The sequence below is a fragment of the Prionailurus viverrinus genome, chromosome E3, assembly GCF_022837055.1.
Source record: "Prionailurus viverrinus isolate Anna chromosome E3, UM_Priviv_1.0, whole genome shotgun sequence".
Taxonomy (NCBI): domain Eukaryota; kingdom Metazoa; phylum Chordata; class Mammalia; order Carnivora; family Felidae; genus Prionailurus; species Prionailurus viverrinus.
The window spans coordinates 41,093,940-41,118,535 of record NC_062576.1 but is presented as its reverse complement, the minus strand read 5'-3'; the positions used below and the strand labels follow the sequence as shown (position 1 = coordinate 41,118,535).

The 24,596-nt window shown below is 66.0% G+C and overlaps 2 protein-coding genes across 2 annotated transcripts; both read right to left on the bottom strand.

Moving 5' to 3' along the window:
- Positions 1-5,452: 5,452 nt before the first annotated feature.
- C1QTNF8 (C1q and TNF related 8) lies at positions 5,453-8,037 on the bottom strand. The gene is made up of 3 exons (XM_047837480.1): positions 7,924-8,037; positions 6,492-6,708; positions 5,453-6,003 (listed from the first exon to the last, which is right to left on the bottom strand). The coding sequence occupies exons 1-3, from the start codon at positions 8,035-8,037 to the stop codon at positions 5,453-5,455; spliced, it is 882 nt and encodes a 293-aa protein (XP_047693436.1).
- Positions 8,038-11,597: 3,560 nt separating this feature from the next.
- On the bottom strand, positions 11,598-18,110 carry TEKT4 (tektin 4). Its single transcript, XM_047838886.1, has 6 exons — positions 17,488-18,110; positions 15,000-15,070; positions 14,450-14,593; positions 13,719-13,941; positions 12,690-12,844; positions 11,598-11,909 (listed from the first exon to the last, which is right to left on the bottom strand). Exons 1-6 carry the CDS (start codon positions 18,019-18,021, stop codon positions 11,693-11,695), a joined length of 1,344 nt encoding a protein of 447 aa, XP_047694842.1. The 5' UTR covers positions 18,022-18,110; the 3' UTR covers positions 11,598-11,692.
- Positions 18,111-24,596: the final 6,486 nt, after the last annotated feature.

The window sequence follows — 24,596 nt, the reverse complement described above, 5'->3', positions numbered from 1 at the left end:
AAGGTCCTGTGGCTGCCCGGGACTCCCTACCCTGGGGCTCCCTCCCACTCCCTCCAGGCCCACCCTGTCCCCTCCTTCAGGATGCTTCTCTGTAGACAGCTCTGACCGCTCTGCATTTGGTCCAGGGGCACCATCGGGCACCTGGGCAGGTCCCGACACAGGGTGGGGGGTGAGGGGCAGGGGCTCTGCCCGCACAGACATGTGGTTCTTGCCAGCCCAGCCCTTCCCCGACGTTTGCACCTGCACTGGAGTCTCCCTCCCAGACCGTAGCCCCGTGATGTGGGGGAGGATCAGGCATGTCCCCGGAAGGAGACGGGCAGGTCCTCCTGGCCACATGGGCTGGTTCTCCTGCTGGAGGACACCGATCGCGAGCAGCGGGGACCGGCCATGTTCTCTCCCGCTCAACACCCTGCCGTGACTCCCACTCTTCCCCCACGTTTCCCGGGCCCGGCCTGTCGGTGGGAAAGGCAGCCCGCCCCGCCGAGTTGTTTGAGAAGGGACAAACATGTCATACAGGGACATTCTGGCGTGGCGGGTGGTGACAGGTGCGAGGACGGGCTTATGAGAACAAAGAGGGGCCCTCTTTCAGCACAGGGCAGCTGGGGCCTGGTGGCCAGCCCGCCAGGAGAGCTGGGACTGAGTGCCCGCCCCTCTCTCCTCCCTGCTTCCCGTAACCTGCTGGGTTCCCCGTTGCCAGACATGCTGGGAGGTGGTGATTTGGTCCACAGGGGTCAGGGTGAAGCTGGGGAATGGACGTGGGGGGAGGGACGGGAGATGCCCAACACACACACACATCCGTGTCCCAGTGGCCATCGGGCCTGGGGTGCAGGTGACACGGGGAGCCGCCCCCAATCCCTGCCCACACGGTGCCCAGCCTGTCCTGCGGGGTCTTCTCCCTCCCTCCTGACTCAGCCCCCAGCGGGCGTGCCCAGAAGTCACTGGAGCCACGCAGGGGTCCGCCCCGTGGCCGGTGATGCAGTGGGGGAGGGGACAGAGGTCGCAGGAGAGAGGCTGCCGTTGCCTGGGGCCTCCTGCTTCTGACACCTGACTGTGGCGTCACCGCCCCTCTGAACGGTGGGTCTCTCCATGTGCCCCCTGGGCCACTCTGCCGGGGCCTGTCCACCTGGGTCCCTCCAGGGGCACGTGTGAAGGTGTGACCGGGCGCCCTTCGATGGAGAATGTCTGGACGCCGGCACTCGGGCTGTCCCCCCCGAGCGGCATCCCCCGGCCCAGGGCGACCCTCACTCCTTCCCACGCGGAGGAATCGTCCAGCCCTCTGGTTTCACGTGTCCTCCTGTGTTGTGTTTGGGCTTCAGGGCTGATGTGGAGCCAGCCTATCACTCAGCTGTTTGGCAAATGCTTCCACTTTGGGTTTTTTTTTGTTAATTTTTTTTTAACCTTTATTTATTTTTGAGATAGAGAGAGTCAGAGCATGAACGGGGGAGGGTCAGAGAGAGGGAGACACAGAATCGGAAACAGGCTCCAGGCTCTGAGCTGTCAGCACAGAGCCCAACGCGGGGCTCGAACTCACGGACCGCGAGATCACGACCTGAGCCGAAGTCGGCCGCTCAACCGACTGAACCACCCAGGCGCACCATCACTTTGGTTTTTAAATTGAGCGTTGTGTCCCCTTCCAGAGATTAGCTGAATATTTCCACGTATTTTTACCGTGGTAAAGCGTACGTAGTCGAAGTTTCTAGAAGCACAGTTCAGGGGCAGGAGGCACATCCCCGCTGTTTGGGACCACGACCGCCGCCCATCCGCACAGCTCTCCCACGGCCCCAAACGGAAGCTCTGTGCCCACCCCTCCCCTGCCCCTGGGGACCACCGTCTCCTTCTGTCCCCAGGGGCGCCCGCACTGTCTTCCCGTGACAGGCGTTATGTCACTGACCACGGCGTCCTCGAGGTCCATCTGTGTCCCAGCGCATGTCAGAATGTCTTGAATAATATTGCATTGTGTGGATGGAGCACGGTTTGCTCATCCTTTCGTCATCCGTGGATGGCTTGAGTGGCCCTCCCTTTTAGAGGGGAATAATGCCACTGTGGGGGGGGGGGTTGTCCCATATGTTTTTAATGGCTGTGTTGCTGGTGGCTCTTTTACTCACCTGAGGCGTGATTCACTGGGGGTGTGCCCGACGTGGCCGTGTCCCCATCTCGGCCTCCTGCCTGGCTGGCACATCGGTCACCTGGGTCCTCCCGGTTCCCTTGGCCTCTGCCTGGTGGCCATGGCACTTGCCGTATCTCCCAGGTCAGGCCCGGTTTCCACACAGAGCAGAGCTGGGTCTCAGAATGTTCTAGATTCCCGTCTACCCGCTCTTCTAGGTTGTGTCCAGGGTTGGCCCACAACACTGAGAGAGTGGATTTTGCACAAATGTTCACGATAACGCTCTCCACGACAGCCACAGGTGGAGAAAGCCCCAGGGCCCCCAGTGCTCACATGGACGCACCGTGGTCCGTCCACACGACAGGACGGGGTTCAGCCACCCAAGGGAATGAAGCCATGACAGGTGCCACAGCGTGGACCCACCCGGGGGATGCGGCCTCACAGAACAACACGCAAAGGGCCATACGGTCAGTGATTCCGTTTCTCTGAAACCCCCAGAAGAGGCAAATCCGGGGACAGAACGCAGACCGGTGGTGGCCAGGGGCTGGGGGAGGGGACGGGGTCTCCTTTTGGGGTGAGGAGAAAGTTCCGGAACTAGATGGAGATGGTGGTGGAGCTGCCCTGTGAATGTGCTAAATGCCACCGAATTGTTTGCTCCAAAATGGTAAGTTTCACGTTCTATGAATTTCACCTGAATGTTTTAAATGGGCATTTGTGGGAATCCGCGGAACGGACAGACTAACGTGGATAAAGCGGCCGGAGTCCCGTCTCAGGGGCACGTGGCAGGGCTGTGCCTTCTCCAGCCTTCTCGTGGCACATGCACACGCCTGGTCACCCCGAGTCCACAGGCTTGCTGTTCCCGTCGGGGTCTCCACCGGACTCCCACCGGCACCCAGCTCCGTGTCCCAGCTTTGTCGCTTGGAAATGGTGACTGGACCCTGGGTCCCGCTTGTTCATGTCTCCAAATAAGTGAACCTGGGGGAGGGGGCATATCGGCACTGCCATTTTGTCCCGGACTGCCCCCCCCCGAGGGCCCTGAAGCGCCCCACGCACCCCACTCCTGGTCCCCAGGGGACGTAGTGGCCTTGACTCCCAGAGGTTATCAGACGCCCTCCTGGGCCAGCAGCTGGGAGCAGGGCCTATCCCCCAGGCTCCACTGAGCTGTCCCAGTGCCTCCCTGGTCCAGGCTCCGTGAACAGCCGGATTCACGCCCTGAGGTTAGAAGGAGGGGTCGCCGGGTCAGCAGGCTTCCCCAGACCCGGGCATCCCGGGCAACAGGCTCTCTCGGCCGCGGCTAACCTGGGGGCCTGACCCAGGCCCTCCTCGACCACTGCCGGAAGTGGGAGCTGAGGTCACGCAGCCAGCTGGGGAGACATAGGCTTCCCACTGGCCCAGCCGGCCTGCTGCACGCCGGGGTCCGGGGGTCCCGTCCTGGTCAGGGCAGGAGGGGAGTCCCCAGTTTGCATCCTGGGTCAGGGGGCCCGGGGCGTCTGGCTTCCCGCAGCCTCTCTGTCCCTCTCATCTCTGGCAGGGCCGGGTGTGAGGGGCCTGGGCTGGCACATTGGAGGCCCAGGAACCCACACTCATGGGGCTCAGCTTCCTTCTGGGGCTCCCCACTGGCCAGGACCGGCTGCAGGGCCCGCACGGGGGGTGTGGGGGTCTCATACCTGGGGCGCCGGGATGCCCACTGGGCAGGACACACGAGGCTTCAGGACCCGGCCACAGGGTGGGATGCTGGCAAAGAGGCCCTCCCCCTGCAGACAGGCCCTGCGTGGGCAGCACCCTCCCCCACAGACGGGCCCTCTGTGGGCAGCAAAGGGGTCCCCAGCACCTTTCCCAGTGAGGCCTCTCCCTGTGGGGCCACACTTGGGGAGGGTGGCCCAGCAGGTGGAGAGCCGGCTCCCTGCACCATACATGCCCCTGTTGGTCCTCAGTTTCTCTACTTGTTAAAGGTGTGGCCGTCTATCCTGGGACAAGAGCCCGTTCCTGTGTGTCTGGAACGGTGATCCCTGCCGACCCCTCCTCCTCCCCAACCTTCCTGGAGGTCTTCCAGGGAAGGTGGGTCTGGGGGCTCCATATCAGTGCTCTTTGGGGCCCAGGGTGAACCTGGAGTGAGGGAACCCCGCCTGCTCCTGGTGCTCCCACAGGAGAGAGGGGTCTGGACCTTCCAGCAGCCACCTCTGCCATGTCCTGCGTCCTGGCCAGGGGCCTACGGACCTTCCTTCTACAAGGCTCTGACGTGTCCTGCGAGTACAGCCCGCCTGAGTTCCAGCCACCTCAGCACAGCCGGGACCTGAGTCAGCCCGCCCGGCTCTGGGGGGACCAGACGCTGCTCTACCCAGGGCCTCCGTGGTCTCATCGCCCCAGGTTCCTCGCCTGGGCGGGGCAGCTGCGGGAAGACATTCGGGGAGGCGCTGCGGGCTGTGAGGCTAGAGGAGGGGCCAGCCGAAGGCCCAGGCCAGGGGGACACGCACCGGGAAAGCAACAGACTCTGAATGGCCTGTGGGGGGCGGGCAGCCTGGAGGCTCCAACCCTGGGGTGCACGGAGCCCTCCTCTGGCGTGAGCACGGCCACCCTCCACCTCCACCCCTGCCTGTAGGGCCTCGTACTTCGATGTGACGATGGGGGTCTGGGCCCCCCCCCCCCCCCCGCCGGGGCTCTGGCACACAGCCAGGTATGACCTCCCTCCTCCATCCAAACGGACGAGGGGGTGCCGGGAGTCCCCGAACATCCGCCCACCAGAGCTGGGCCCGTGTCACCCCCAGGAGGACTCTCACCCCCGGTCCAAACCCACACCCCACCCTGCTCGATGCCATCCCGTCTCTGGCCTTGGCCCCCCTCTCACACCCTGGGATACGGCCTGCCTCTCGCGGGAGTCAGCTCTGAGGGGGCGGGACCTATATTTGACCCCCCTCTCCGCCTCCCCGGTGCCCAGCCAGCGGACGCTTTGTACATGTCCCCACAGCAGTGGTGCCTCTCTTGGCCCTTTATAGGCAGAAAAGATAGCTCCACCTCAAGGGCAGACCCCGCCCGCCCCGCCCGCCCCTCCACGGCCCACCAGGCCCACCCCACGCCACCCGGACCGCAGGTCTCATCCCGAACTCGTTGATGTGAACACTCGATCGTGTCCCTCCCCTCCAGGCTAGTCCCCGAGTCTGTCTGGCTGCAGCCACATCTCTGGCGCTCTGCTCAGTGCCTGCATGCAGCTGATGCTCAAACACTGCATACAGTCGGGCCTCAAAGACTGCCGGCGTGGCCTCTCAGCTTCGAAGGTGGGGTGGAGCCGGGTGGTGTCTGGGGGAAGGGTGCTGCCGAGGGCTGGGCCTTGGGGGGGCCCTCCCTGGGCCGCTAGAGCTCTGCGGCCGGCTTGACCAGGTGGCCGCTGAAGGTGATGTAGAGGTCGCCGGGCTCGCCGTAGATGGCATTGTCGCGGTCTCGGTGGAACAGGCGCACCCAGACGGTGTCACCGGCAGCCAGGGGCAGCAGCAGGCTCTGGGTCTGCATGACGCTGCGCTCGCTGGGCTGCGCGTACAGCACGCCCGTGGCCTCCCGGTTGCACATGATGTGCAGGTAAGTCTCCTTGTAGTTCCAGGTGTGCACGTTGAGGCTCAGGAAATAGACGCCGGGCACGGCACACAGGAAGCGGCCCGAGGCCAGGTCGAAGGCCCCGTCCAGGTTCACCAGCTCCGTGTCTAAGGGCACGGCCCGGAGGCCGTCGGTGCCGTGCAGGCCCTCGCGCCGGCCCACCGAGAAGGCCGCGTAGGCGCGCCGACATGCGGCGCCGGGCAGCCCCGCCTGCCCCTTCTGGCCCTTGCGGCCCCGAAGGCCCCGGGAGCCCGGCGGGCCCTCCTGCCCGCTCCTGCCGGAGGGACCTCTGACTCCCGTCTCGCCCTTCTCACCTGCAGGGGCACAGCGGAAGCCACGGGTCAAGGCTCGGGGTCCAGAGTCACTCGGGGCAGAGAGAAGGCACACCCCAAGGCGTGGCCGTCCTGGGGCCTGTGCCGATGGCCACATGGGAAGGGTCTGACCCGGGCTTCGACGGGCGAGGGGCTGGGCAGCTGGAAACCCAGTCCAACCAACCTGCCGCCCAGGGCCCCAGGGTGAGTACTGCTGGAGCTGACCTCTTTCCAGAGGGGTCGCAGCTCGGGGACCCCCCCACCCCGGGGGCTGGGCCTGGGGCACCGCTGCGGGGTGGGTGAGCCGACTGAGGGGACTCGGGCCACCCTGCTCCCCGTCTTTACGCAGCTGCTGGGAGTCCGGGGCAGGCCCCCCCCCAGGTGCCTTCTTGGAGCCGACTGGGGCTCTCCAGCCCCCAGTGTGCGGAGTCCTGTGGGCTCAGGGGTGTGGGCTCAGGGGCGGGGGCGTGGGGGGCTCTGCTCACACTCACCTTTGAGAATCGACACGTCAATGGTAGGCCGCATGCGAGGCGGCTGCACCCACCGCTCCCCATCGCTCCTGCGGGCATAGGGGCCGGGGGCGGCGGGGGGCCAGGCGGGCGGGCAGCACTGCACACACGGCCGTCGGGGCGGCCCCAGGCTGGGCCAGGCCCCCCCAGGCAACCCCAGGAGGAGCAGGAGGCCAGGGGCCGCCATCCGTGCCAGAGCCTGGGGGGGAGGATGGGGGGGTGTGGTGTCTGGGAAGAGGTGCCTCTAATGAGCCCTAAACTCCACAGCTGCCCAGGCTGTGCCCCCTTGTCTGGGAGAGATGGGACGTGAGGCCGGGACTGGCCCTGTGGGGGTGCCGATCGGGGCCTCCAGGGGCCTCGGTGGGCACCAGACAGGGTGCCTGGCCCACACCCGGGCCTGGATGTGGCCGCAGAATCCTCAACACCACCGCAGGCGTCTGGTCGAAGCACCCCACCCCGTCCCAACGGGCATTCTGGCTCCTTCTCTGAGACACCCTCGCCCATCCCTGGGGCCCTGGCTCTGGCCCGTAGTAGGTGCCCTAACTGCCTGCAGTCAGAGTCCTGGCCCCCAAAGCCCCCATGGCTGGGGGAGATTCAGGGGAGCCGTCAAGGGGGAGGGATGCTCTGGTTCAGCTCTCCGGGGTTGCCACCCACCAGCGGGAAGGGCAGCCGGGCTGCTTGGGGAAGGGCAGGGAAGGGCCGTGTCCCTCCGCTGGGAGGCGGGGACCGCGGCCCAGGTTGGGTGGGGCCCCACCCGAGGCAGTTTCCCCAGGGCAGGCTGCCAACTTGGGAAGCTCCCCAGGGTGGAAAAACGGTCTTGAATCCCCAGCAGGCCTGGGTCTCCCGCCTCTGCCTCCCCTCCCACAGGAGACCCTGCCGGACACCTGGCCCACCCATGCTTCCCCTGGCGAGTAGACCCTCCCCGGCCGGTCTCCCCACGGCTGCACCCCAGAGCAGATCTCTTGTAAGGGCGGGCGTGTGCGGTCAGGTCCCTCACTCTTCCCTGTGGTGCAACGCTGCTGAGAAAAGACCTGGGATCTTCCTTCGGGAAGCCCTTGGGGACTGCAGCCCAGAACAAGTTTCTTCCTCTTGCACAGTGTGTCTGCAACCCACTCGCAGGAAGAACTTTCCAGGAGGTAGGGCCCCTTCTGTTTACCACCCCCCCACCCCAGAGCCCAGCAGACCCTGACCCACCCCCCTCCTAGCTGTGTTGGACCCTGCAAGTCCCCCCTGTAGAGGGACCTGATGGGAACCTGATGGGTGCCCTGGGGGATCCTGCTCCATAGACAGACCCCACTCATCCCTCAATGCCTGGGGTCTCGAGCATCGTGCCCCCCCCCAGGCCCGCCCAGCAGACAGCCCACCCAGAGTGCCTGTGAAGACCCCACCCACCCACCCCCAAGCTCCCGGTTACCATTTCACGGCTGGACACTGCTGCCTGCCTGTCTGTCTCCGGCGTCACTGCCCCAGAGGCCCGTGAAAGAACCCTTTCATGCTGCCCCAGGCACCACGGCTTCCCTCGGATCATCCAAGACCAACAGCGTTGGGCCAGCTTCAGAGCTCCTGGGCCCATTGCCCACCACCCGGCCTGCCCCCTGCTCACTGTCGGCCGCAGGGGCAGCGCAGCCCTTCCAGGGTCCTCCTGCCTGCCCCTGTGACGTGGCTCGGGGGCCTGGGGCGTCTGGGGTGGCTGGGACTGATGGGTTGTGGGCTGGCCATCGCCTCCATCTGGGGTGCAGTGACTTGGCAGGGAGTCAGGCGGACCAGAGCTGGGGCTCGGCGGAGTCTGGAGAGCGCCTGGAGGCCAAAGCGGGGTGGGGGGGGGGGTTGGGGACACAGACCAGGGCCACCATGCCTGTGCCGGGCCCACCTGGTGACGGGGACTGCCTTCCGTCTCTGGCCGGGGAGAACAGCGTCTGTCCCCACCTCCCGAGGTGCCGTCCCAGGGTCATGGTGCCCAGCAGAGCGGGAGACAGGCTGTGACCCCGGTGGGGCCGTCGGCCTCAGCCCAGCCTCTCAGAACATAAAGGACATACACGGTGGTGCCCCCCAGTGGGAATGACTCACAGGGCCCCCCAGGCAGTGCAGGAAGGGGCTGCACGCAACGTGAGCTGGAGGCCTGGCCTCGTCCCACTCTGGGTCTGGACAGCTGGACACAGGGCCCAGGGACAGGGCCGGGCGCCCTGGCCTCTGGGTGTGGGGACGTGTGATTCCCTCAGAAGTGTCCCGCCGCCCCAGCCAGCTGCCTGTGGGGGAGGCACCAGACTGGCCTGGAGGACTGATGGCTGGGGAAGGGGCAAGGACGGGGGAGAGAGCAGACAGAGGTGGGCCCACGGCGGGGGTGTGGGGGGGAGTTCTGCGGGGCGAGGGGATGTGGGGTGTGAGGCTGTGGGCGGGGCTGCACCAGCTGGAGCCGGTTCCGGAGCTGACAGCTCACACCGCGGGGGGGGGGGGGGGGGGGGGGGGGGAGGGCGGCCACTCCCTTTGGGGACAGCTGTCCTCATCCCCGCCTTCAGTTGGCACAGACGGATGGGGGGGTGGTGGGAGGCGAGGGCCGTGTGGGCCCCCACACCTTGTCAGCACGTGCTAGGAGCTGGCGGGCTTGGCTCTGAGACCAGGTGGCTCCCCCGGAGCCACTGGAGCGGCTTGTCACGCAGGCTCCCGCTTCCCGGCCCCACATCCTTGGGGGGAGCCCGCGGGCCCCGGACAGGTCAGGGCACCCCCTCTGGCAGCACCGCTGTTGCCTCTGGGACACCGAGAGAGGAGCAGATGCCCAAGCTTTGCTGCTCCCTGCGTCCGGGCCTCAGTTTCCCCACCCATAAAATGGACACCAATGGGCTCAGAAGGGGCCGGAGTCCCCTGTGGGGGATGGAACCAGGGAGAGCACACACAGCCACTGGGGGGCTTGCCAGGCTCCGGCCACACTGCAGGGCCCCAGCGTCCCTCCCCCGCGCCTCCCCTGACACCTGCAAGCCGGGCTGCCTGACCCCCCGAGGAGATGGGTGGTCACACTGCACCTTCCCTTGGGGGAGGGGAGAGTGAGTTAAAATTTCCCTGCACTGGTGGGGGTGGGGGGGCACCTCCTCAACGGGGGTTGAAGGGCCCGGAAGGAGTCCGGGGTTCCTCTGGTCTGGGTGGGGTGGGGCTGAGCTCAGGTCCCCGGGACGCCAGCTGCGAAGTGTTTGCTTGGGTGCCGGCGGGCCTTGCCTGGGCTCTGAGAGGAGGTGGTCAGCAAGGGCTGAGGGTGACTCAGCAGGTGGCAGGAGGACCTGGACAGAAATAGCCTCCCCTGGACACGCGGCGAGACATCTCCGTGACGACGGGAGCGGGGCTGAGCGTCACGGCCCGGTGGGGTCAGCAGCCCACAGACGGCCACGGCGTCACCCGCAGGGGGGCCGGGCTCCCTCACTGCCTCCCGCCCGCCGCAGCACAGGGAGGCCACACTGTCCTGTGACTCCAGCCTGGGCAGCGGGACCGGATGGCCCCCGTGGCCCCCAACCCAGCAGTTGGCCCTCGAGTGGGGGGGTATGCGGAGTAGACAGAGCGCACGTTACCACAGACTTCACTAGAAGGGGCCACGCAGGGGGTCCTGGGAGGAACGGATGTGGGCTCTGGGGCCAGGCACGCTGGGGTCCCTCACTCACCATGAGAGTGACCGTGTGGACTGGCCGCAAGGCTTCACAGACAGGAAACCTAAGGTGTTTGGAAGGAAGCCAAGGGTAAGCCAGCCGTGCCAGGGCGGCTCTGGGGCAGCAGGGGGCCTGCAGGGGGAGTGGGGAGGGGGTGGCCCTGTAGCCTCTGGAACGTGGTCCTACCCCTACCCCCAACAGGTTTCCCCTCCCCAGAGGCAGACTCAAGTGCGGGGCCCCGTGTGGGCAGAGGGGCCCGAGGGCGGCGCAGGATAGACGGCAACCCTCCCGCTGCTGTGGCGGCCTGAACCTCCCCCCAGGACCCCAGCGTCCCGGCTCCGCCCTGGAGCCCCGCAGGGTCAAGGTCTCTGGGGGCTGCTGGAGAGGCCCAGGCTGCATGGTGACCTCACCTCAGCCATGAGCCTGGCCAGCCGGTGGGGGGCCCGGACTCCGGAAAGCCGGAAAGCCATCGCTCAGCGCCGGGGGGCCTGGTCGTGTGTCTCTACAAAGGGACACGATCTCCCGCCTAGAGACAACCACAGACGAGCCCCCAGCGGGCAGCCCCCAGGGGACCGTGCCCTCCCAGCCTGGAGCCAGCAGCCCACTTTAGAGATAATGAGCCATGCACCGCACCCCCCTGGCACTTAGCTCCCCGACAGCGGCCCCTGGGGTGGGGGCTGGGATGAGAAGGCCATGAGCTCCCGGGGACACTGTCTCAGCCACGGGCGGTAACGGGCTAAGTGACGGGTGTGTGCGCTGCGGGGGTCATTATCTCCCAGGGCCCCGATGGACGCTTTCCGGAGAGTTCTGCTGATGAGCTACCCAGGGGGCAGGGGAGCTGCCTGCGGCGGGTGGGGTGGGTACAGCGGGAGGGCCTCCTTGCAAGGAGCCGTGACAAGGTGCTCGGGGTGAATGAGGGGCCCTGCAGTTGTGCCCAGAGCCTCCGACACAGGACGAGGGATGGTGCGCGGCCAGGGGGGCGGTGGGAGCCCTGTATCCCTGGACCTGACACACCCCAGCCTAACTCACTCACTGGTTGAGCAGAGGCCGGGCTGGGAAGGTGGCCACCCGAGGTGACCACAGGGGCTGGGAGTGGAGGGTCCCCCGCATCTGCCCCACCCCGTGCCAGGTGGAGGTGGCAGGGAGAGGTCCCATGGGTGTTCTGTGTGGTCATTGTCCCAGGCCCTGCCTGGCACCTTTTGTGGGTGCTTGCAACCCGGGACCCAGCCCCGCGGGACAGAGCTGCCCGGCCTCACGGTGACAAGTGCCAGGACACACAGAGGAAAAAGTGCGGGGCCTTGGTCATTGCTGGAAATGAGTGTTGTGGCATCCATGGTGGCATCTCGGTGGGCAGAGGGCCCCCATCTGAGCCTCAGGGGGCTCAGACGTGGGGTCCACAGGTAGGGCGCACCTGCCAGGTAGCAGTATCCCGACTCCACTGCGAGCCACACATGACAAGTAAAAAGCTAACGTGCTCTTTATTTGAGGGGCGGGGGGGACAGCCCCTTCCCCAAGTGCAGCCAGGCCACAGAGGCACGTGCTGTGGTGCCCTGCTCACTGGTAGCCGGCCAGCTGGAGGGTGGTGGGGTAGTGGGCACGGTGGGCCATGCACTTCTGACGGTCGATGAAGAGGCTGTTGGTTTTGACCGTGATGTCCTTCTCCAGGCTCATGCGCGTGTCCTCCAGATTTCTCAGGGACTGCTCCGCTTCTAGAAGCTTCTCCTTCAGTGCCGCAAGGGACGTGTTCAGCTCCTCCACCTCACTCGCCAGCCTGTGGGGTTGGGGGACAGAGGCGTGAGCTGGGGCCTATGGGCCGGGACCGTCAAGACCCAGGAGCCCTGGTGAGGGGTCCAGGCCAAGATGCTGGGCCATAAAAGGACCCAAAAGTCCGAAAGGGACACCTGCCGGCAGCGTGGGAGTGGGCTGGGCCGGCGGTCCATCGGCTGCCCCTGCCCCCAACCCCCCTGACCGAAGGGGAAAGGCTGCGTGGGCAGGACCATGCGGGGCTGTGTTGAGCGACACCGTGCGGCGGTTCCAAGCAATGGCAGGGGTGCGCGGAGGCTCGCGGTTCCCTTTATTCCTGGCGCCCGGCGTCCTGGAGCTGCATGAGGCCCCAGTTCGCGGGACGTGCTGAGGCCTGGGGAGGAGGAACGCCAGGGAGGACGGCCGTGCTAGTGCTCGAGAGGGCGACTGGTACTCGATAAGTTTGAAACACCAGAGACACGATCCCCGCGAGACTTCCGGCCAGGGGCCACGCGTTCCCCGAGGTATGGACGGCGCCCCGAGGCAGGGTGGGCCCGGGAGGAGCCTGTGGCCTCGCGATTCTTGGCCAGGGAGACTGCGCGGCACAGAGTGAAGGAAGTGCCACGCTGTCCCTGGGACTCGCAGCCCTGACAGAGCCCCGCAAGGCACGTCGTGTCTAGTCGTGCTGGGTGGGGGTAGGACGTAGGGACGCCCGCGTGTTGAGCCCCGCTGTGTTTCCACTGCAAGCCTGCAGGCTGCGGGGGGATGGGCGTGGATGGTGGGTGGTGACCTGTCCCACGGCAGGCACCTGAACTGGGCGGTGTCTCGGCACAGCTCCACGTTGGGCCGGTGTGAGCGCTGGTATAAGCGGGTCTGAGCCACCTTCAGAGGCGCCTCCTTGTCCTTGATGGCCTGCTTCAGCGCTGCGACGTTGTGCTCCTGGTCTGTGATCTCCCGCAGCGTCTGCACAAAGGAAGGTCCCTGGGAGGGCCAGCAGAACCCCCGCCCCGCCCGGCCTCCTTCCCAGCCCTGGGGCTGGGACCACTGGGCAGCCTTGTCCACTGACTCAGCAGGGGTGGGGGGCACGGAGGTCGGAAGATGCGTGTGGCCACCTCGGCCCCCACCAAGGGTACCCAGAGGTTGTCCAACAGCTGTGGCCTGAGTGCCCCCAGTCCTGCGGGTCACTAGGCCCCCAACCCTGGTCAAGAACCGGAAAGACTTGGCAGCAGCAAAGGCCATCCTGAGAGCCTGGGGTCAGAGCCCTACCAGGCCTGGCCACCTCCTGCCAAGGTACCTTCCCTCCTGTTCCTGCCTGACAGCCACCCCCAGTGTCACCTGGTTTCTCACTGGCTTAGAGGGTGCCCAGGGAGCAGTGGGTGCCTTGCCTCTGGGGTCCCTCAGGATGGATGGAACAGAGGAGGGGCAGGGACCAGGCCAGGTTGTGACCAGGGCTTAGTAGCCAGGAGCGGGGCTGGGCCAGAAGGAGCTTCCTCCCTCAGTTACAGATGCCCAGCTCTCGGGGCGTGGTCAGGGCGTGGCCCGGTGTGGGTGGGCGTGGCCTGTAAGTGTGGGCGTGGCCGGTTCTGGGGCGTGGCCTGAGCTGGGGCGGATGGCTTGTGTGGGCGTGGCCTGAAAGTATAGGCCTGTTCTGGAGCCAGGCTTGTACGCGGGCGGGCGTGACCCGTTCTGGGGCGTGGCTTGTACATGGGTGGGCGTGACCTGGTGGTGAAGGCGTGGTCTGTTCTGGGGCGTGGCCCGGTGGTGTGGGCGTGGCCTGTTCTGGGGCGCGGCTTGTACGCGGGCGGGCGTGGCCTAGGCGCGGCTGGCGAGGCTTCACCTTGTGCAGGTGGTCCGTCAGCTTGTGGCGCGCGTCCTCCACCTCCTCACAGCGGCGCTCGAAGGCCAGGTTCACAGCGTCGCACTGCAGCCGCAGGTCCTCGGCCGTGTCCCGCAGGATGCTATCGATGAGCACCCGCAGGTTGACGGAAGCCAGGCGCTCGCGCTCTGCGCGGTACAGGTTTTCCTGGGTGAACCGGGCCCACGTCTCCGGCGTGGAGGCACTGCGGGAGGGGAGCGGTCCATGGTCAGTGGGGCACCTGCCAACGGCCCCGGCCCACCCAGCCCTCCCGAGTCTCCTGCGCCCCAGCACAAATCACCACCCCTAGCCCCCTCGCCGCCCCGTGGCCCCCGCATACTTTGGACCCTGCGTCCTCGCAATCTGCGTCCCCCCGGCCTCCCGCGGCCTTACGCCCTGCACTCCTCCGGACGTGGCCCGCGGCGCGCGCCCCCTGCCAGCCGCCCTCCAGCCCAGCTCCTGCCAACCTCGGTGTCCGCAGCCCTCTGGTGAACTGTGTGGTGCTGCGCTCTCGGGCAGGGACCCTGCACACCTGCCCGTCCTGGGAGCAGATAGGACTGGGCCTCCGCGTGAGGGCCTCAGGGGCCGGTGGGTCTCTGAAGGATCCCCAGCAGAGGGACCAGGAGCTGGAGCCCCATCTTAGCAGTTGCGGGTGCGTGGAGAAGGGGTTTATGACGAGGGCCCCGGGAGGCACTGGGGCTGAGGCGGCCCACCTCTCCTCGAACTTGGCCGAGTGTGGGTAGAACTGCACCTCGGTGCTCTGGTTGTGGTAGTGGGCGCAGGTCTGGTCGATGTTGTAGGCCTCCACCTTGTCAGACCAGTCCATCTCACACGTCTCCTTGTGCTCCCGGTTCAGCCTGGGGTGGGCAAGGTCTGCATTTGTTGGGGTGGGGGGGTCGCTGGGTGCCACCCCGAGGGGCAAGCACATGTCCAGTTCTCAGCTGAGAACCAGGACATCTCATCTGCCCAGGATGGGGGTCCTCAGGCTACCCAGGCTCTTACCTGACCAACAGTGTCCGGGCCCTGGAAAGCTGGCCTGGGCTCTGGATGCCCAGCCCCCAGGGCAGGCAGGAATCTGCCCCCTCCCCCACACACACTAGTTGCCCCTTCCTGGCCCTGTACTCCTGGCTGTGACCTGGGACAGGCCCCCACCTGTCTGAGACTCAGGGCCTAGTCACCCCCCCCCTTTCTTCCCAGAGACATCCAAGGAGTGAGGAGACAGGGGTCATCCCGAGGGCAGACCTGGAGACCACCAAGACCCACCGGATCTGGTTCACGGCCTGCATTATGGTCCTTTTTAGGAGCTCCTGAATGTTCCGGATAAGCTCGGCCTCCTGGGGGAGAAAACCCCCACCCCTGGTGAGGATCTGAGGATGGCCAGGCTGGTATGGGCCCACTGTGAGCCCCTTAAATGCCCAGATCAACACCTGATCCTTGCTTGGGTAACTTTGGGCTGGACCCCAGTCTCTTTCCTGGAAAATGAAGGCTGAGCCCAGCCCTTTCTCATTGGGTTTATTTTGGGCTTTTGAAAATTCTATTTGGTGTAGCACAGTGGTGTTTTTTTCTGGGGGGGGGGGTGGTGAGTGCTTCTATGGGCTGTGGGACGTCACCTAGGGGCAGCTCCCACCTGCCTGGCACCAGCACCCTCTGGGCTCTAGGGGCCATCCCTGCAGCCTTCCCAGGGCACTGGTGGCCAGCAGCCCTCCTGGGACCCCGGCCCCTGGGAAGCAGGTCCCTTCCCTGGCTGCCCGTCAGGGCCTTGGGCTCAGAGATGCCCTCTCTTCCACTGAGAATACAGGGGGAAGCCCTGTGTTTCTTTCTGCTACTGCAATAGCTTTCTTTTCAGTGCACAAACAGCACCCCCCACCACCACCAATTTGGATTTTTGCCTCCCTCTGGCACTAAACCCACATATGTCAGGGTCTGTCCCTGGTTCTGTCTCCCTGTCTCTGGGTCATTGTTGGTTCTTCACATTGGGGGGTGGGGGTGGGCAAGGCCTGGGACGTGGGGGTGGGGGGGACCGGGAGGGGGGATGTTTCTTGGCTCGGGGCAGGGGGGTTGTGGAGCAGCTGAGTGTGGGGCTGAGGTGGTGGGGGACCAAGAGGGGTTGGGGCCTGGGAGAGGGCCGTGGGGGGAGGGGAGGGACCCAAGGTTCTGGCCTGAGCTGGGAGAGCAGAGGGAGGCCCTGAGCCCTTGGACTGGCTGTTTGCCTGCCCACAGCCTACAGCCTATTCACAAGCCAGGCCCCCAGGCTCTGAGAGGTGCATGAGCTCTGCCCTGCCTGGATCAAGGGACTGGCCTGGGTGATTCCCTGCTCCCATGGGGCTGCCCCAAGGACAGATCCTGCTCAGTTTGGAGCAGGAAAGGCTCCTTGTGGGATGAAGGTGGTTCCATCCTTCACCTGTCTACCCTGCATCCTGGGCTGTGCCTGGATGTCCACCACGGGCACCAGGGTAGGGGGAGATGCGGTGGGCTGGGTCTTTAGGCGTTCAGGATCAAGCTTAATTTGCATGATCTAGGGTGGCCAAGAAGCCACCCAGCGGGTGCCAGGACCCAAGGGTGACCAAGAAGCCACCCAGCGGGTGCTAGGACCCAAGGGTGACCAAGGGGCCGCCCAGCGGGTGCCAGGACCCAAGGGTGACCAAGGGGCTGCCCAGCGGGTGCAGGCATCATCAGGACCTGACTTCCTGGCCCTGTCCCGGCAGACCTCCCAGACCTCAGGCCGCTGCCCACGGGGTTCATCTCAGGCACCTCCCCATCCTTCGGTGTGTGGGGGGTCATCAGGGCTGGTGCATGGACCTGGCCAGACCCTCTCCTGCCTCAGTGGCCTCTGAGTGTCCCATCCTCAGGCAAATGCCCCAACAGACGTCCAGATGTGAATTCTGTCACAGCCTGGGCCCCACCTCACCCCAGGATGAACTGTAATAGGTTGGGGGGGGCAGTGCAGGGGCCCCGGACATGGGTTGTGGTGAGCAGATGAGCACTGAGGTCCAGCTCCAGCCCCCATACATGCTCAAACCCCTACGCTGGGACCTGCCCCCAGGCAGCATGTCCAAGCTGGGGCTCACCTTGCAAGGAGCCCAGCCTCACTCAGTGTCCACTGTGAGGACCAGGCTGTGGGAAGGTCAGACCGGGAACCCTCCTGGGGTCAGGGATGGTACCTCTGTCCTAGAAGGCTGGAGCCCTGACCTCGCCCTTGTTGGTTCTGGGGAGTGGACCTGAGCGTGTGCTCCACACGTGTCTGCGTGTGCAAAGCATTACGTGCTCTAGATTTTCCTGTGTGCGCAGAGGGGCATGTGCGCCCTGAGCTTGTGCACGCCCACCTGGTACACAGGCGCCAAAGCCTCGGTCAGCCCGCGTCGCGGGCATACGTGTGAACCCCCCCACCCTCTGCCTTGTGCGGGTCACGCTCTCAGGAGAAGGGGGCAGGGCCTGTGGTTCCGGGGTGGTGGTGGAAGGGGCGGGGCCTACGGTTCTGAGGCGTGGCCTGCGGTTCCGGGGCGGTGGAAGGGGCAGGGTCTGGGGTTCGGGGTTGAGGGGGAAGTTCCGGGGCGGGGTCTGCTGCTCCGGGAGGTGGAAGCGGCAGATTCTGCTGTTGCAGGGCCTGGAAGGGGCGGGCTCTGCGGTTCCGGGGCGTGGCCTGAGTTGGGGGGGGGGGGTGGCTGGGGTGGGAGGGGCGGGGGAACCTGCGGGAGCGGAAGGGGCGGGGCCAGGGGTTGTGTCGGGGACGGGGGTGGAAGAGGCAGCGCACCTTCAGCAGCTCGATCTCCACGTGGTCGCGGACGAGGTCCGGGTGCTGGCGGCGCTCGCGGCACTGCAGGTTGTCGGTGGCGATGGAGAAGGGCACGGCGGTGGCGTCCAGAGCGCGCTCCAGCCGCTGCTTCTGGGCCAGCAGCAGGTCGGTCTCGGCGTCCAGCTCGCCCACCTCGTGCTGCAGCTCGGACTTCCAGCAGTGCATGTCCTGCAGGCGCGCGCCCACCTTCCTGGTGGCGTCCTCCTGCGTGCGCCGTGCCAGCGCCTCGGTCTCGGCGGCCAGCTGCTGGCTCTCGTGGCGCTGCCGCTCCGACTGGTCGCGGTCGGCGAAGGCTTGGTGGTAGCGGGCATAGCAGTTCTGGAACCACTCGTCCACCAGGTACTTGGCCGAGCGGAAGCCGGCGGTGGCTAGGCCCGAGGACGTGTAGGCGCCCGTGTTCCGGGCCACGTCGTACAGCTTTCGGGGCAGCTCGCACGCCGGCACCGTCTGTGGGGCGGGCTGCTTGGTCAGGAGCACGTCCGTCTGCGCCATGGTGCCAGCCAGCCCCTGTGCCAGGGAGGGAAGAGGGCCGCTGGCACGGTCAGCAGGGCCGCTTGAGGCCGCTCTGTCCCGGCAGCAGGACGCTTCTGGTCTCCCAGCGACGAGTACACACTCGCCCTCCTGTTGCTGGGCAACAGGCCCCCTCCCTGGAGACCCTCTTAAAGGGCCAGGCAGGCCCCAACCCTACTCAGTCTGGCCCATGTCTGGCATCTGCCCAGACTTGCACCTGGGACTGTGGCCCGAGGCCAGACCCGCATCGTGCCCTCCTTGTCTTACTTGTCCCAGTGGGGCTCTCCCCTGGATCCGAAGAGGGTGGACTTGTCTTTGATGAGGAGTTGATTTCAGTCTCCAGTGGATATCTTGGAGCCCAAATTTCCACACGGGTGGAAGTGAATCCCGACAGTGTCCCCAAGGCCACCCAGGGCCAAGCTCATGACTGAGGTCGCGGGAGCAGGAGGTACACCTGGCCCTCAGAGCACATCAATCCCTCCGCCCCCCCGCGCATCATGCGCCGGGGCGATGTCCAACATGGCCAGCAGAGGGCGCCGTTGGCCGCTAAATGTTTCCGGGAGTCGGAGAGGGGGCGGGCAGCGGCTGGGGCTGGGGCTGGGGCTGGGGCTCGGGTGGGTAGGGAGAGGGGCTCGGCCCTTGGAGGTCTGACGCCCTGGCCCAGATAGCCGTCTCCTCGCCCCTGCCAGTCCCGCGGGTCGTCTCCAACAGCCCACCTAGCGGGACGTGAACACCGCGCCCCAGCACACCCCATGGCCCTTGTCCCTCCGCTTACACCACTGTCCCGTCCTAACACCAGCCCTGGGCCACACCAGCCCTGGACCTCCACAGATACACCAGCCTTGGTTCAGCTGTGTGCTTCTCCAGCGGCCCTGACCTGGGGCACCAGCCTCCCTCTGTGCCCTGATGGCAGGGGCCACGGGGTCCAGCATCTACACCACCTGGCACACAGTAGGTGCCTCATAAATGTGGACCTTGGGGACAGCTGCCCCAGACCTCCCCCAACAGAGACTGAACCTGAGCCTGTCCTTGAGGGCAGGAGGTGAGGAGGGCCTCTCGGTGCCGTTTCCCCAGAGGGCACCCAGGATGGGTGGGCTTTGTCTCTGCCTTTTGTTTAGATCCTGCCTTTCACACACCATGGCTTTCTCCTGAGCCAGAGTATGGCACAGCTGTCTGGGGTGCGTCCCTTAAGAACCTACCGACCCAGGGAGCTCACTGAACACAGGGCCAGAGCCAAGCTCAGGCGACCCTGGGGTGCAGGGCCATCCTGATGGGGTGTGTTCCCCAATGCTGGTCCTCTGGGGTGACCTGACCCTGCAGCAAGGCTGGTCCAGCAGGACTCGATTGAGTGGCCCTCAGTGGGGCCAGGCCCCCTACCCCAGACAGAATATTGCCCGGGAGGGAGCAACCGGTCCAGAGATCCCCAGGCCAGAGGCAGAGGGGAACACGCCCCAGGAAGCCTGCTGGCTTGGAGTCCGGCTCTGCCCCTGACCCCTCCGTGGCCGAGCAGGTGGCCCCGTGCCTGCTTCTCCCTCCGCAGAGTGGGGTTACGCGGCCCACCGCACGGGGCTGCCGTGGGCACCGCCTGAGCGGAGGCCAGGAAATGGCTGGCCCGGTGCCCAGTGCTGGGAGTGACCGCAGCTCCCCACCCCTTCCCGCCCTACACAGCCTCCCAGCCTTGCAGGGTCTCTGGGCTTGAATCCTCAGTCAGGCCGATCGCCAGCGTGGGGGCTCGAAGGAGCGGCTGAGTGATGTGCAGGCTTATTGGATTTGTGTCTAAATTGCATTTGGGACGAGAAAATTGAGTCTTGGGACACACTGAGGTTCCCAGGGCAAGTACGTGCCGGGTGCCCCCTCCTTGGCAGTGTTCAGACAGCGGCTCGGAATCTGCGATAGGGTCAGGGAGACCCTGGGGCCCCCAGCGCCCCGCTCCAGACTCTGCTTGCACGCCCCCAGGGACGGGGTGCTCCCTTCCTCCCAGGCAGCGCTGGAGAACACCCCCCTCACGCGCCCCTGCCTCTGGCATTGGTCCCATCGCAAACCCTTACCAGGCCTGTGGGGGGCCTGGCCTGGGCCTGCAGCCCTTGGCCCTGATCCCTAGAGTGAATGGAGGAGAGGGGGTGGGGATGGCTGAGTAACGATGCCCTTCCCAGAGCTCACCTGGGGCTTGGATCTGGCTCTCACGTGACCCCAGGCAGCTCGTCTCTCTTTGCGCGGAGGGACACTGAGTCACAGGCAGCGTGGCGGGGGCCTCAGCACCAGGACCCCAGCAGAAAGGATGAAGCCCCTCGCAGGTGAGGGGGCTGGGTGGGGCCCAGAGGGAGGGGGAGGCAGCCCTGACCCCTCCCTGCCAGGTCTCGGGTGTAGAGCTCCTGACCCCAGCTACGCAGAAGGGTGCCCCGCGTGCCGGGGGCCCAGGTGAGGCACACCAAGTTCTCCATCTGCCTTCGCGGGGGCGGGGCCTGTGACCCCAGCCTGGCCCGTAGGTCTGGGGCCTGGGGTCCGGTCCCCATACAGGGCTTGCGCACAGCGGAGTCGCTCTGGCACAAGTGATCCGTGCCCCTGACTCCCAGGGCCCACCACGGGCACCACCAAGGGTGAGCCTGGCGAGAAGGGCCCCCCACCCCCTCCCCCAGCAGGGTCCAGCCCAGCCGCGCCCTCCACCCTCCCACGCGCAGTGACAACTCAAGGAACTTTTCTCCCCGCGCTCCCCCCCCCCCCCCCCCCCCCCCCGCCCGTCTCCTGGGGCGGGCGGGACTTTTATTAAAGGGAGGATTTGGAGCGTCTCAGACAGCCCCGAGCCTAGCTGGTCACAGTCGCAGCAGATGCCGCCGGGCCGGTGGGCGTGGGGGAGGGGGCACCCCACAGGCAGGAGCGGAAGGGCACTCTCCCCCCTCCTGGGCCAGCAGCACAGAGTCTGGACGGGGCCCAAGAGGTGGACCAGGGAAGGGAGGCTCAGAAGGGGAGGGAGAGTCCCCTTGGCCGGGGCTTGAAGGGCAGAGTCCAGACCAGGCTGGGGCACCTCCCGGGCCATGAGAGGGGGCCTTGGGCAGCTGTGGAAGTGTCCTTCCCGGGGAGGTGTCAGGCCTGTGCTGCAGCAGGAGGGGCTGAGCAGGAGGAGGAGGACGATGTGAGTGTGGACGGGCATGCCAGAGGCCCGGCTGCCCGTCCAACGGGCTCCGGGCCACCTCCCTGCACTTGGTGGGAGGGCAGCCGGCAGGCTGGGGGCTCACCCTCCCTCGGCTCCTGGGCCCTGAGCTGAAGGCGGGGACTCAAGACCGTGAAAGCTTCCCTGTGCGCCCTGCGCCCACTCTGAGCAGCTGTGTCCCCTTCCAGGGCTCGCCCAGCCCCTGGCAGCCGCGTGGCCCACTCACCCAGGCGTCCCACCAGCACGGCCCCACTTTGCCATTCGAGGCTTTGGAGGTCATAGGGGTGGGCGGCAGATCTAGGCCACGGCACTGGAGGCTGCAGGGACTGTGCCTCAGTTTCCCCGCCTGTGAGCTGGGGATAAGGGCAACCCCGCCCTCGTGGGTATTTGAGAATGAAGTGACATGGTGTGTGGGCAGCTCCCGCTGTGGCCGGCCCCGTGCCTGGGCGCCCTGACCCCTGGCCCCAACCTCGTTCCCCCCCGGGAGGCTCTCTGTCCGCATCGCTTCCCAAGAGGTCCTTCCCGGGCACAGTCTGTGGTCTGTCTGCGGGAAGAGAAGGCTGGGAGGGCCCCCAGCCCACCCAGAGAAGCGCCTCGGGGGGGCTGCGAGCCGGACGACGTGCCCTTGGCCTTTGTCACCCCTGGGAACCTGCATCCTACAGAAGTGCCTCCAGATACATCCACGTTAAAGGCGTTTTAGAAGAAGCTGTGACACTGCAGGGTGAAGTGAGCTCGTGGACCCCGTCTGCATGGCCAGAGGACCGTCCAGGAGAGCCCCGGCCACAGGACACCTCGGCCAGGACACGGCCGTGGGCACGGCCATGCAACGACAGACGGGGAGGGAGGCCCAGACGGGTGCCAGCCCGCCGCCAGCAGGGGAGTGACCGGGAGAGCCGCCTGCCCCTCCTGCCATCCGCATCTGGAAGTCGGCAGCCGCGGGCCACGAGGACTGTCACCGTCATTGGTGCTTTTTTATCGCAGCCCAGCACACGCAGCAGAAAACCTGCCCGGGTAGCGTTCGGTCTGGCAACGCTCAGTACATTCGCAAGGTTGCACGACCGCCGCCTCTATCTGGTTCCAGAACTTTCTCATCCGGCAACGGAATCCTGTCCCCATCACCGGTCACCCCTCCCCCGCCCGCCCCTCCCAGCCCCAGCCCCCGGCCACCTCCACTCTGCAAATGTCTGGGTTTGCCTGTTCTGCCCATTCCATAGAAACGCGGTCCCGCAACGTCAGCCCCCGTCACCTCTGCTGTCTCCGGGGCCCGTCCGTGTGGCAGCAGGGGCTCCCTTCCTTCTCGTGGCTGAGCAGCACCCCACGGCCGGGGTAGACCGCGTTCTGCGTATCCGTGCGCCCGCCGAAGGACAGCCTTGTGTCTGTGGTGAACGTGGGCACACGAGTTTTTGTTTGAATGCGTATTTTCCATTCTTTGGGGGTGTTAACATTTTCATCTCCCAGACACCACGGAGAACCCCGAGAGCCCACGACTTTAGTGAGGGGCTCTTAACGACTGCCCGCCACCACCGCGCCCCCATCGACCAAGGCACGGAAGTTGGGCGCCCGGCGTGGGCGGGCTGTGTGCCCTGGCCCGTTGGGGGAGCTTTCTAGAAGCAGTTTGTCGGGTGGCACTGAAGGACATAAGCTGTCCCTGCGTCCAGCCCGCAATTCCGGTGCTTTAAATCCAGCCCCAGAATGCGATGGCAAATAGGGGGCATTTTTCAAAGGAGAGGGAAATGTCACCATACCAAGCAACTCAGCAGTGAGATTTGTAATCAGAACAAGGAGGAAAGGGGCCAGACGACCAACAGTGAGCAGGATGAACCCCTGGGAAGGTTCAGCTCCGCGGACTCAGGGCACTGGGGTCTGGGACGGCGCTGAGACGTGTCCACGAAACAGCTCGCTGAGACACGCAGCACAGAGCCGCCTGCCTGGTGCTCTGATTACCGCGTGGTGAGTACAAGGCTCTGCTGTCCTCAGGGAGTGAGCTCCTCGTCCTCGGAGGAGTTCAAGCAGCCACGCGTCAGGATGTAGTGGAGAGTGCTGGAACCGGACGGGCTGTCCGTGATGCCTGAGCGAACTTGAGCTCCACACCCAAGGATACCTCGGGGAGGGAGGGCCGCCTCCAGTCCCCATCAGAGATGAGTCCCTGGGAGCTGGACCCTGTCTGCCCACCCCGGGGAATGGCAGAGGGATCAGGGAGGGTGGGTCAGTCACCGAGCGGCCGCCGTCCCTGCCAGATGTCTCCCGCCGCCGACCGCGGGGCTTGGGGCCCTGGCAGCTGGTCCTGTGCACACGTGTTCCTTGCTCCCGTGGAGCACGTCCCCGTGGGCTTCTGCAGGGGTCCAAGCAGCTGCTAGGAGAAGCCGCCTCAGGTGCAGCAGGCACACCTCGCTCTGCTTAAAGAGACCTTGGTGCGGACGCTCCAGAAAGGGGCTGCTCTGGGCCCGCTTGGCTCTGTGAGGCTGGGCACCCATGCCCTGCAGCCCGCCCACGCCCTGGTCCCTCCTGGCCTGGTCCCCCTCTGGGCACGTGGAGCCTGAGAGCCAGGGCTCCCGTCCTGGGGCTCCAGCGAACGACCCCCGGCAGGTGTCTGGCAGAACCCCTCACGGAGCCCATGCTCATGCCCACACCCAAAGAGCCCCACTCCAAGCCTCCGTTGGCCCCTGTCAGCACCTGCTGGACGCTCACCCTGAGGGTGCTGTGGGTCCCCAACTATGATGAAGAAAACACAGAGCTGTGAGGTCACCCCAAGGTCACACGGCAGGGACCAGAGGACCAGAAGACTCCAGAACCTTCTCCCAGGGTTGAGGCCGGGGCCTCTCTGGGCACAGCTGTAGGGGCAGTGCCTGCCCTGTTTTAAACTCCCCGGCCTTCTGGAGGTTCAGGGGTGCAGCTGTGCAGGAACTGAGGGGAGAGGCTTGGGCCAGACCCTCCCCAGGAGCAGCGGGTCGGCTGTGGGCTGTCCACGTTCGGCTACAGCATGGCATTTCATCTCTGTCCCCAAAGGCAATTTTCACATCCGGAATTTCAAGGCAGGTTTGTAAATGACGTTTCTTTCTAGAAAGTGAGCCTCACGCGGCCCTGAGGCTTTTTATACTCATTGACCCCAGGGGCCCGAGGCCAGAGCTCAATCCAGATCTCTGTCCCCCTCGAGCACACCCCACCTCCCAGTAGGGGAACCTCCAGGCCCTGAGGTCCCAGGGGGACCCAAGGCTCCATGCACTTGATGGGGGCCCCCTGCCCTTTCCCCTTGGGCCAAGGAGCCAGCCTGGCACTTGGGGAGCTGGACAAATGGCCCACTGGCCCCGTGCCCTCAGCAGGCACGGGGAGGCCCCCAATGGCCCTCTAAAGAGAGGTGAGGCCGTGCCCCCGCTCTGGTCGATGAAACAGGGAAGTGACCCAACTCATT